The sequence below is a fragment of the Saimiri boliviensis genome, chromosome 1 (assembly GCF_048565385.1).
Source record: "Saimiri boliviensis isolate mSaiBol1 chromosome 1, mSaiBol1.pri, whole genome shotgun sequence".
NCBI lineage: Eukaryota > Metazoa > Chordata > Mammalia > Primates > Cebidae > Saimiri > Saimiri boliviensis.
The window spans coordinates 72500010-72513427 of NC_133449.1; the positions used below are offsets into that span (position 1 = coordinate 72500010).

Consider the following 13418-nt stretch of genomic DNA (forward strand, 5'->3'; position numbering starts at 1 on the left):
CTTTTTCCTTTTTACTATGAAATATTCACAAAGATAGAACAGTATATGCCCCCACCCCATGTACTCATCACCCAGCTGTCATTTATGTCTCCCTTGCCCCACCACACACACTTTTTCTTGTATGGATGGGATGGACTGGAGTATTTTTTTTTTTTTTTTTTTTTTTTTTTTTTTTTTGAGACGGAGTTTCGCTCTTGTCACCCAGGCCGGAGTGCAATGGCGCGATCTCGGCTCACCGCAACCTCCGCCTCCTGGGTTCAGGCAATTCTCCTGCCTCAGCCTCCTGAGTAGCTGGGATTACAGGCACGCGCCACCATGCCCAGCTATTTTTTTGTATTTTTAGTAGAGACGGGGTTTCACCATGTTGACCGGGATGGTCTCGATCTCTTGACCTCGTGATCCACCCGCCTCAGCCTCCCAAAGTGCTGGGATTACAGGCTTGAGCCACCGCGCCCGGCTGGACTGGAGTATTTTAAAGCAAATCCCTGGCATGTAATTTCATCTATGTATACTTCAGTATGTATTTCTGAGAGATAAGGACTTTAAAACAAGAACCACAATACTAAGATCACACCTAAGAAAATTAATAGTTCTTTAATCTCATCTAATAGCACATCCGTGTTCTATTTTCTCCAATTTGTCCGAAAAATTCCTGTATATATTTGGTTTATTTCAATTACAGCCCAAACAAGTGTTACTCATTTTTAGTAGTTTGACTTTAACCCCAAGGTAATTAAACTGTCATTGTGTACACACACAGGTAATGATGCATATGCACTTCTGAAGAGAAGTGTAAATGGAATTTGGCTCAGCTGATGTTTACTGAATGGGCTCTCTCCTCCTTCCTTCCTCAGCCCTTCTGGTGGGATCTTGACATGTTACAGAGGAAATGCTAATTGAAGCCCCAGCCACAACCACTTCTGTGTTCAGCTTCTGCCTGAAGGCATGTTCCCTTTGGTAAACTTAGAATAGAACCTTCAGGATGCATGTGGAAAGAGAATATGAGTCAGCTTCATGGACAGCTTAGAATTTCCTGCCCCTTTGCTGGAGGCTATGTCTGAGAAGCATTGGGTCTGCCTCCTGGGCTCCTCTCTGGTCTCTGCTGAGGACTGCTGTTTTGACAGTTACCTAGGGAGTTGCCCAGGACTTGTGTTCTGATGAGAGGACCAGCCAAAACCCGCACAGCCCTGCCTGCCTTGGTGTGCAGATGGCTCTATGCAGCCTTACCTCCAGCTGGGCATCTGGGTTCAGGTCAGATGATGACCAGGAAAGGAGGGGGACTTTCTGCCCTCTGAAGTAACACCTGCCACCTCATCAGTCAATGCTTTGTCACAGTGTTCCCCCTCTATGAGATCGAACACTGTTGGAGTCAGACGCTGCAGCTTGAATGGATGATGAGGCGCTGGGGGTCGGCAAGAGGAAGACAAGAATGGAGAATGGGCAACCTAAATAATCAAACTGTATCACTCCTTCCACAAATACCAATCTAGTACTACTAGGTATGCATCATTCATTTTCCTAACCCAACAAAGCTAAATTTTGTTTAATTTTTCTGTAGCTTTTTTCTTCTTTAGAAGGACTTTGTTTTCACTTCAGGTGGGTTTGCAGTTACAAGATTTTCTTCATTCTCTGTGTCATGGTCAGGTGGCTACAGAGCAGTAAACAAGCATCTTAATATGAAAGGCAACTCTAATATATAAAGTTATCCATCACAGGATTATTTTTAACAGCAAAAAGTTTGGACAACACTAAGTGCTCATTAATAAGGAGCTAAATAAGTCATGGTACATCCTTATAGTGGAATATTGGGCAGATATAAAAAGGAAATGGATTAGCTGCTTCCATATGGAAAGATTGTGAGGAGATTAGCAGCAAGGTCTAGGAACATGTGAATAATGTGCTTGCTACCTTATTTGTGAGATGAGGTTGGGAGAGAATACATATTTATATTTGCCTAAACCCTAGAAGGATACACAAAGCAACCTTTAAGAAGTGGGTACCATTGGTGTGGTGGGTAGGAGAAGAAATGGGGCAGATGGGATGGAGGAAGTATACCTTTGGATTTTGATTTATGAATCAAATGAATATAATACCCTTACAGAACAATCAAAATTTAAAAGAAAAATGCATCTGTTTTTACATTGTACAGATAAATTAATGGCTGTATTATGCCCCAGTTAATCTGTTTTGTAAGCTTCTGGCCACTGCTTATTCACACTTCAACAGTCCAGAATCTGCTCTGAAATGGACCCATGAAATGGACCCATGTAGCCAACCCATGGAATGCATTCACTGTTCTTTCCATGGTGTTTTCCTCAACAACATATTATAAATACATGGTTGGCTCCTGGGGCCCATGGGCGTTTTACCTTCTTCACCCTGAAATGTAAACTGAGCTGACAGCATCTAAAGTTTAACTGTAGGGAACAGGGAAGGCAGGTGCCTTCCTCTCCCACCCCAGTCTCTCTGTGCAGTCTTGCTTCCCCGTTGGCATTCTGTGCACCATATTGTCTGTATGTCGGTGTTTATTTCCAGCTTGTCCTGAGTGGTAGCAAAATCCCTCTGAGCTGAACTGGTCCCACCCTGCTAGCTTTGGAATGTTCAAATGTTATGACTTGCTCTTCACATTCTTAGCATCGGGGACAGTTCTTCCAGGGCTCATGGGAAACAAACAAATGAAATCCATGGAACTCCTTTCTCCATCTTGAGTGGATAAAGAGGCAGAGAAGATCTTTAGGGAGACTTGAAACAAAGAACCTGTGAGAGTGAACCCTGTTTAAAAGTGTTCTGAAAGATGAAATTCAAGGACACTTGATACCTATTCTCAGCTCTGCCACAAATGTACCTTTTCTATTTTATTCCAGTTTGTGCGTTACTATTAGGTTTTTACCTGCAAAATAGGTGGAGCCCACATTCATTGTCTATTTCCCCTACTGTTCCTTCTTAGCCAGCTGATACTCACTTTAGTGAAACCTGAGAGCTGTCCTTTTAATGGCAGCTAAATGAAGAGAATGGGTAAGCCCTCCTCCCATGGTCCTTTTCTTCCTTGAATGAGGACTATAGTGAGTACTGTTCTGAAGATGAGTGCTGGTCAGTTGAGATTCCATCAGGGACTTGTTATCTCTCCTGCAGATCTCTGCCCCTTTTGAATAGGACTGTACACACAGTAGAAATCACATGTGGCCACAGCTACCTGAGACCACATGCAAGCCTTCACCTCTTCTACTAGTGCTGGGAAGGGTTAATGTTCCTGTGATGGAGCGCCAGGTCGTTGGCTGGTATTTAGGAGCCATGTTGACAAATGAATATGTGCTGCAACTTTAAATGTTCGAGGCACATCAGGGATGGCAAGGCATGTAGGCAGGGCCCCCCCAAATCTCAGCCAACTGCAGAGTATGTGTTCTTCAGAGCAAGGGCCTCTACTCTGTAAATGTTCTCAGGCTCTTGCTGAGTGTGTGTTGTTGAATTGGGAAGGGTAACTGTGCACCTATGAGACTCCCCTATAAAACACTCAGCTGCCAGACACAGCAAGCTTCTTTTTTTGGTAAGGTTCTTTGGATACCCCTTTCTCTCCCCTCTCCCAGAAAGCTGTATTAGGCTCACTCTTGGGGGTACCTGAGAAGAAAAGATATTCGAAACAAGCTGGGTCTTCTCCACACATGCCTTGCCTATGCAGAAACCAGGTGAGCCATGGGCAGGAAGTTGGGGCCCAAGTCAGGTCTATAAGCTTTATCTGATAGTTTCCCAATCTATTAACCAGTGAGCCCTGACTCACATTCACTGGCCTATTTTTTAAGTTTCTGGTAGAGCTAAAATGTCCGTGGCAGAGCCAGAAAGAACTTTCAAGTATTTAGTAACTTTGGCTGCCCTGCTGGTGATTTATTTAACCTGCCACCTGAGAATTCTTATCCAGGTAAATATCCTAGATGTGATAATCTACTTTTCTTATTCTGGAATCATCAGAAACCACAAAGTTAAGTGTGACAGAATTTTGGGATTGATTTTAGCTAGGTGGCCGATTCTTAGTATAAAAACAATGAACTTAGAATCTGAAGGGCGGGGCCTAGTTTTGGCTCCTGCAATTAAATTTGCACAAGGAACTTGATCAACAGCTGTAATGTTCTCTTCCATCAAGTGTCCTTGATCTGGACCTGGGTATTTCTAAGGTCCAGTTTAGAATTCCAGTTCTTCCAGTTTTATAGTTAATATCCAAGGCTAATATCTAAGGTTCATAATGTGTGAACCCCATAAATTATTTATTTGCCCCTCTGGGGAGCTGAACAAAAGCAGAAGAAAATAAAATCTTGCCAAGCCCTGTGCACAATCTCTTGTTTTTATCAGGAATGAATAAATAGAAAAACGGGAGTATTATTTTCAAGTAATTTTTTTAAGCGGGTCTCAGTGGCGAAAAGTACGTTAAGTTAGCAAACGTGCCTCACGTACTGTGACTGCCTGTAAGACTCTTACATTCCTCTGCCTAGATGTGTTTCAGGTGAACATGTTTCTTTGTATTTCCTAAATTTTCTGTAGTGAATTTTTTACTTTTTGTGATGAAGAAAAAAATACACATCACAGAAGTTTGCTATTGTCATTTCTTCTCATATAATCCTCATCTCTACCCACTGTAGAAGCCAATAAAGGATAATCTGTGTTCGTTGAAAGAATAAAAGAAACCCAATCTACCATGGGTTTTTCTATGTGCCAAATACGGAACTGCAAAAGGAAAAATGAGAAGACCTGCAGAATCTCATGTCCAATGGTAAAGATGACACACAAGTCATAACAAAACGCTGTAATTGTGTTACCAATTGCCATGAAGACAGAAGAGGTTGTGCTGTAGACTCTGTCTCCGTATCTTGGGTCTTTGTCTGAGTCAAAAGTCCAGTGTAATTCTAAGACTCAGTGCTTGCATATTATATTACCATAGCTAATGTTGACATTAGCTGCTGCTGTTGACTAATGTTTGTTTGTAAGGAAAAGTGAGTTCTAGCTTTGGGGTAAGATCCACATCCTTTTGGACTGGTGTGTGAGTTTGGTGTGGTCTCTTAGATCTAGCATCAGGGACAGAGCTTTTCTCCCAATCCATTGGTCTTGATCCATCAGCAGCGCCCAGCTTTCTTTCCACTCCCCTGTTCTTTATGGGGTATTCTCATTTCACTGTTTTGGAGCTTCAAGTATTAACCTAGTTTAAACCTTGCATTTTCTAGACAAGGATTTGAGGCACAAAGAAGTCAAGTGACTCTGCCCCAAGTCTTATAACTAGTGGCAAAGCCAGGCCAAAGCTACTGCCTTTCAATAGAATAAACTTGAAAGATTTCTAACTCCATTTATTATGGACTGTTTACCTAGGGGAGTGATTAAAAAGTATTGTTGAAAGTTTTTAGAAGACATTTCCAGGTCCACAGCTGAATATCTGTATAGGCATCTGACAAGCAGCTTCCACGTGACAGGTTTACTTAGCTAGGAAGCTACTATTGACTTGTATAAGTTTTGTGTGGCCAGCATCAAGGTGAGGAATAGATTTCTCCCCTGAAGTCTATTCTTAGAATTAAACAGAGCAGCTTCAGGTCTAATTCTGGCTAAGAGATAGGGAAACAACAGACTGGGTTGAGCTGGCCTGAATGGCAAATTTGGGTCTAGCATGCTTAGTCCAGGCAGTGATCCTCTTCGTACAAGTGCACCTTAAGGAATAGGCCATTCAACCTTAAGCTGATTTCAGGCTCAGATCAGACCTCATTGTTCAGCCTCTCAGGTGCTAAATACATTAAATGGTCACTCCTTAAGCACTCCCTTTATCTCATTTCCAGGACTCGAGTTAACCCAATTTCTTGAACTTCAAATTCAACCCCTAGATCTAGGCTTGATCTGTCTGCAACTCAGGTGTCTGGAGAAGCTGGGCCTTGTCCTGGTTGGTCCTCAACACACTTGTGCCAGGATTGAAGGGGAAACTGGTCTCCTCTCATAGACACCTGGCCTCCCATCAGCCACATAACCAGCACCCTGAATGCTCCACCCATTGCTAATCAAGCCCCTGGCTCTTCCATACTTTCCCAGAGTGACTTTCCCATATTTCTAATGTATTTGAATTCTTCGTCTCTCATCAGTCCTTCCTCATCTGTGTAACATACTGTGCTGGAGAAACTCAGACTATCTAGACAAAGCCTGCCTGCTACTTCAGCCCCCTATTTTCTCTCCACACACTCCAGGAACAAAATTTATGGGTGTGATGATAGAACCCTATGGAGTTTTAGGAGAATGTGAGTTCCCTTTGCCTTTCCCTAAAGAAACCTGGGCTGAAACCACAGTCCTAGCTCGAAAGATCATTGCATTATAGAGCATCTTCTGTTTTTTGAGACAGAGTCTCCGCTCTGCCTCCCAGGCTGGAATGCAATGGTGTGATCACTGTTCTGCAACCTCCGCTTCCTGGACTCAAATGATTCTCCTGCCTCAGCCTCCTAAGTAGCTGGGATTACAGGCATCCACCACCATGCCTGGCTAATTGTTGTATTTTTAGTAGAGACAGGGTTTCACCATGTTGGCCAGCCTGGTTTCAAACTCCTGACCTCACATGATCCACCCACCTCGGCCTCGCAAAATGTTGGGATTACAGGCGTGATCCACTACTCCCAGCTGAGCCTCTTATTATTATTATTTTTTTTAATCTACTTGGCATAATAGCCTATATGCATTTCATCTGCAAGAAGAGCCAGAAGACCTGGCCAAGCTGAACATCCCCAAATTAACCCTGAGCTTTGGAGAGAGCTTTATTTTACCCCTCCTGCCAGCTGGTTACACTTTAAGAAACATAGCTGAAAACTGACTTAGCTTCAAGTAAGATTTGTCACTGTGTATACTGAAGTCCTGCTCTACTAGGTAACAATAGAAATCATCAGCCACCCCTTCTTCCATGGCCAGCCCTCATCATTCTTGTCAGTATTTAACACAGGCATTTCTCTATTGGACTGACCTCTCAAAGATGTTGGTATTTGCCAGTAAGGCAGCAAGTGACCACCAACCAGAAAGACACTGTGTATATCTAAGTATAACCCAGTTTAATCTGTTCAAACAGCTGGCTGAGACTTTTTTTTTTTTTTTTCAAGAGAACATAACTGAAGGGAGTTAGAATGTTTCTTTTGTTCAAATTTCCCCTCCCAGAGACCAGTCCCAGGAGTTCCTTCACCTGCATTATCCATTAATGCTGTGGATTCACTTCCCCCAAATAAACAAGATTTCCTGCCAAAGAAAATATGCAGTATGATTGGATGCAGGGATATGTCTTGGGACCTGATTTTGAGGCATGTTCTTCTTTTTTCTGGGTTGGCCCTCATTCTCCTACTGAGCTCTTAAGGGCAGCAACAGTGTGGCTGTAACCTTCATTTCTGAAGGCCCTCTCTGCCTTGTTAATCCTCTGTGTAGCTATTCAGCCCCCTTGAAAAGCATCCTTCATTTCTGTTTGCTTAGTTTCCTGCATGCCTCTTCCAGATCATCTTTCACCTCTTGCTTCAACCTCTGGGGACATTGTGGTTTCTACATAATGCACAAATGTGACTTGGGGGAGGGGAGGATGACTGTGGACTCATACACTTCAGCTGGAGTCACTGGACTCTGAAATAGGGGAGGTCCTCTCCGAGTGAGCTGGTCAGGAAAGAGGGGAGGTGGAAAGACCAACAGGCAAACTCAGGCACTGTAGATTTCCCCTCCCGCCACAAGACAGAGAGCTGTGTATGTGTTTTGCATTATAAGGAAAGTGTGAGCTACAGCTCCTGTGGACCAAATCACCATAAATAAGTCTCGTATCCGATTCTAAACTGGGACATTAAGAAGAATAAGGGACCAACAACCAACATTTCTATAGGAAAAAGATCTGGTGGTTTTTTCACCCAAATGTTGATCACCAGGGGTCAATGAACTTTTTCTATGAAAGTTAGATGGTAAATATTTTCAGCTTTGGGGACCGTATGGTTTCTGTTAGAACTGCTCAGGTCTCCCTTTGTAGCTCTCAAGCAGTCATAGACAGTATATAAACAGATGAATGTGTGGCTGGCCATAATCTGCCTACCTCTGAGAGTCTAAATTCATAAAACTTATTAATATCATTATCATTGTTGTTCACATAAACTGATGAGTGTTCTGTATGTGGCCAGGCTCTGTGCTAAGTACTTGTTGCAAATGGCCATATTTATACCATTCAAAACAATTCTGTGAGATTATTAATAGTATTGTACTCATTTTACAGATAAGGAAACAGCAGTTTAGAGAAGTTAAATACATTAAGTGTGAGCAAGGCTGAATTTTGAACCAAGAAAATTTGACTCCAAGCTCATGCTTTATACCACTACACAATACAGTCAACCTATGCAGTACCTGCATCATTGATATCCACATTTGCTTTTAGATCTTGACATTAGCCAGTATTTGGACTTAAGTTATATACATATATAGCTAAAGTTTTGCTTTTAGCTAGAGCTAAATTTGCTTCTTACCTGCCAAGCATCAGTGCTAGGAAATAAATGTGCGAAGGCCTGGAGAGCTCAGAGGCAGAAGACATATCCAGGCTGGTTTCCAGGTTCTAAGGCCCCGTGCTCTGAAAACAGTGAGGTGGAGCCAGGCCTGCGGCAAGCTATACTACTCCTTGGAATGGTCTCACTCAGGTCGAGCACTGGCATGAGCTGCCAAGCCATGGCACACAGGTGCAGGTTTCTCAGCTGCTGGTGGCACAGACCACACTAGTATGGTCAGGGTAGACTGGAAATTGCATAATTCACATTGTTTTCTAACTAGTGGTGTCATTAGCATGCAGGTTGACTAAATAGAAATGTCTGTTGAAGATGGCAGGAGCCATGTTTTGATGCCTTTGTTGTTACAATGAATAAAATGTGTTCTGAAGAAACTTAGAGTAAAAGCAAAGAAGATCAGGGGGAAAGTATCCCATATGCTATCACCACCAAAGTTCTTTCTTCAGGCTCATTGGGACGGTAGTGAGAGTTGGGGGTGGGGAGTCTGTGGTCAAATAAATTTGAAAAATGCAAGCTTAGAAAAACTTGAACAGTATTCTCAAGGATACAGTATGATGTTTTCCCAAAATGTGTGTGTGTGTGTGCGTGTGCGTGTGCGTGTGTGTGTGTCCGTCCATGTGGTCCTCTTATAAAAATATTTACGGGGAATATCTTCTGAGAAACCCAAACCCAGAGGCATTTCCCAGTGTTAACATTTTGGTAAATTTATGGTCCAAGATTTTTCAAATGAGTGGACATGTCAGCAGCAGCTATAGTGATTATTAAATACATTTAAACATCTTTTTTTTTTTTTTTTTTTTTTTTTTTTTTGAGACAGGGTCTTTTGCTCCATCACCCAGACTGGAGTGCAGTGGCACAAACACAGCTTACTACAGCTTCAACCTCCCAGGTTCAGGCTATCCACCTGCCCCAACCTCCTTTGTATCTGGGACCACAGGCATGCACCACCATGCCCAGCTAATTTTTGTATTTTTTGTAAAGACAGGGTCTCATTTTGTTGCCCAGGCTGGTCTCAAACTCCAGCCTCAAGCAATCCTCCCACCTCAGTCTCCCAAAGTGTTGGGATTATGGGCATGAGCCACTGCTCTCAATAATCTCTTTGTTTATTTTTTTAGGAATAGGGGTTTTATACATATTCTTTCTTGTGTGTTTGTGAATGTTTATTTTGAAATATTTCATAATTACAGCAATATTGCAAGAATAGTATGGATTCCTTATACCCAGTTCCCCATTTGTTACCATTTTACTATCTCTGCCTTATTCTCATTCTTTGTGTGTGCAAATATGCATACATTATTGCTATTATTTTTGTGTTTTTCATTACTGAAATCTAAATTATAAAATTTTTCAATGAACTGTGAGCTTATTTCTCAAAAATACTAGGGAAACTAAAATTAGACTACAAGTTTATTAATTTCCCTCATTTCTACCTGTGTGTTAAGGTAAATTATGCTTTTCAAGTGTGTGAAAGGTTATAAAATTGCAAGGAAACATTTTGGTAAGGCTGCAACCTGCAGTCTTCATGAGGAAAGCATTGTCAAAGCCAAGAGAGTCTTCAGTTCAGGCCCATGTACAATTCTAATCAGTCTGGATTAATGAGGTTGTAATTTGATGTTGGATGGGACTGTCCCAACCATTTGCAGCCAGCTTGAAGTCCTATTAAACAGGGTCCTTTAAGAATTAGAGTCAGCTGTCTGCTGAGGTGGGAACCTCAGCCCAAAACATGCGTCCGTTTTTAAGTTTCAGGACTAAGGGGATCATGCAGGGGCTCTGGGTTTTAGTGACCTCCATATTTTGTTTCCTGTGGTGACTTGTCATGTTTTCATAGTGCATCAATGTGGATAGTTTTAAAAGTGACAGCCAGTTTCTACAGTGGTTTCATTTCACATACATTGGAACTTCCATATCTGGATTTTTTTTTCTTCAGCCATGAACTCAAAGCTCTTCCTCCTCCAGATGGTTTAAGACACCCAATTTGAGCATTGATTCAAGCAAACACTGTGCCACCTTACCAAAGAATCTGTTGGTTTAAGAGACTATGGATGTGACTTATGTAACCTCTCTTGGAGCATTTCCAAAACCATATAAGGAAGCTGGAAATAGTCACCTCTCCTTCATAATGTTAACAGTGAGCTTATGAACAAAGCCAGGACTTGTGTCCTCAGAGAATGCATAAGGAAACGATCACCAGATCGTCCTGGGAGGAGAAGGCACCAGGCATTTGTTCAGGAGGTTGATGCAACACTCACAACAGCCGTAGGACACGTGTATCATACCTTCCAGCTAGAAGGCAGAAACAACTTCAAGTTCAGCTCCCAGACCCACAGGGCCACACTGTGTAAATGGTGCCCTCCGCTCATATGTGTAGCAGCTCTATACCCAACTAGAAAAGCAATTTGTTTGGGTATAAATTAGATTGTAGAGACTAAAAAAAAAAATTTTTTTTTTTTAAATTTTTAAAAACATTTTATCAGCCAGGCATGGTGACTCACGCTTGTAATCCCAGCACTTTGGGAGGCCAAGGCAGGCAGATCATAAGGTCAGCCTGGCCAGTATGGTGAAACCCCATCTCTACTAAAAATACAAAAAAATTAGCTGGGCATGGTGGTGCATGCCTGTAATCCCAGCTACTTGGGAGGCTGAGGCAGGAGAATTACTTGAACCTGGGAGGCAGAGGTTGCAGTGAGCCGAGATTGCACCATTGCACTCCAGCCTGGGCAACACTCCAGAGTAAGACCCTGTCTCAAAAACAATAAAAATTATGAAAATTTTTTCAAAGATACTTCAAAGAAGACAAAAACAGTCAATCTGCACATACGTACTACACAGATACAATCCTTTATCAAGATTTTGCCACATTTCTTTACCCCTCCCCTTATTTATTTATTTGCTAAAATATTCACAACAAACCCCAGGTATCATATCATTTTGCCTCTAACATACTTCAATATGCCTCTCTAAAAAGGTAGACATTTTATCAACACAATGCGACTATTTTACCTATAAAATTAATCCAGAACCAAAATTTTGATGTGCAATTTTTGCATAGCTTCTGCAACTGGGTAACCTCACAGCACAACAATCAACAAGTCCATGCCTACACTGATTCAGCTAGTAACTTAAGAGATAAGGATCCTTGCTTTCAACTTTGGACGAAATTATTTGGTTTGCGGATGGGGGCGCGTGAAGAATTTGCACTTGTGATTGTCCAGAATGTAATCTCAGGTATTGAGCTGTGCCATTTACTTCCTTGGCATTTCATACTCTCATCAATGATTGATAATCATAACTTACAGGAATTTTTTAAACAATATTTTAATTGGAAAAAGCATCTGTTAGCTGTCAGGCTTCCAGTTTCCACTTTTGAGAAGCAGGATGTTGAATGTGAGTAATGACACAACAGGCCTATAAAATGCGGACTAACCCTCGGATGACTCATCCGGTACAATGCAGTATATTTGTCAAGGAGACTGAATCATATATGGGGGAAACCACTTCTCAGGCAGCCAGCTGGTTCTCAGGTCAGCAAGAGACGATCCATTTTTATCGGAAGCTTTAGAGTAGCAATAATGCTAATACCCAGCACTCAGGCTCCACAATGTAGAGGAAATGGCATCGCCTGGCAGGTACGTGCTTACTGTTTACATGAACTTTATTTTTTCATTGTTCTCTTCTGCTTAACCTTTCTGGTGCTTGCTTCTAACATTTTTTTAAAGGAGAAAAATTATCCTAGTTGTAGAGAACCACAGTGTATGTGTTTGTATTTGTGTATGCCCATGTGCAAGGACAGAGAGGTAACCTCCGGTCTGTTGATAGATTCAGGGCTCTTACCCCCTTATCCCTCTTTCTGAAAACAAATTTCTCCTTAGATATTCTGATAGAAAAAAAATTTTTAAATTAAGTCCTGAATCTAAAAGATGCTACCTAGGAAACAGCTTGCAGAGATGGTATACCTTTTGGGTGGGTACTGTAGAGCTTTAAAAAAATGAATAAGCAGAGGTGAGCTGAAGGAGGTGGTCTAACAATAACTGTTGTGTTACACTGGATTTCTTTCAGTACTGTGCTTTTTTCCTACCCCCAAGGTGCATGACTTAATGCAAGACAGCTTTATTCCCCTACCGAGTGAGTAGGGTGGCTTTTTTGTTTGTTTGTTTATAAATCACAATTTGCTCATACTGAATTCATGCATTAACTTTTTCTAGGTAGGAGAAAGAGTGGTGGGGATTTGGTAGCAACATTTAATTATAGTGTTCACATGATCTGAAGGATCATTCTGCATAATTGGGAGGCTGTGTCTGCCTGTCTGACCCTCTCTCTTCACCCACTAAATTTAAACAATGTCTGACTAGTTAAAGCACATCTTATTTATTTGAGTGTATTAAACATTCCTATGTGTGTTGACAGTCTATTCAGTGTCTCCTCATATTTTTAAAAAATACTTTGTGAGTCTTGCTGTTAGAGACAGATGCTATAGTTAGTTTATAGCAGTACTATTTATGCTTTCCTGGTCTGTCTGTCCAGAATGGCTAGGTCAGGACCTGTAACACAACTGCCCACAAATTTGCCTAAGATTTAGCATTTGTGGAGCAGCCCAGTTTATAGCAGTAAATCCTGTTATCACTCAGAGAGCATTAAACAGATCTGGGGTTACCAAGCTGGAAAAATAGGCAATCTTTGTTTCTCTTCCCCTTTCTTATAAAGCCCATAGTAATGACTTGTTTTCCTTGAAGTATATGAATTTTAAGCTGTTAGTAAATACGTTCAATTTACTTACTTAACTACATTCAGAAATTCATATAATTTGGAAAGCCAGCATGAAGGGAGTTTGTTTCTGTTTGTTTTGTAGATTAAGGGATGTACTTTTTCTGGAATGGCCAATTTGTTTTTGGAGACAGGACCATC

At 41.6% G+C, this 13418-nt stretch overlaps 1 protein-coding gene across 4 annotated transcripts in view; it reads left to right on the forward strand.

The window, feature by feature from the left end:
• The window catches only part of SPRED2 (sprouty related EVH1 domain containing 2), a 130497-nt gene that overhangs the window by 59643 nt on the left and 57436 nt on the right, over window positions 1-13418 (forward strand). The window contains exon 1 of one of the 4 annotated variants that reach the window (XM_074399022.1): window positions 157-12142. The exons of the other annotated variants lie outside the window; for them this stretch is intronic. Coding sequence (XP_074255123.1) covers window positions 12126-12142 — 17 coding nt within the window. The 5' untranslated portion in view covers window positions 157-12125. Of the gene's footprint in view, window positions 1-156; window positions 12143-13418 lie in introns of those variants that run through there. 4 annotated transcript variants of the gene reach the window in all.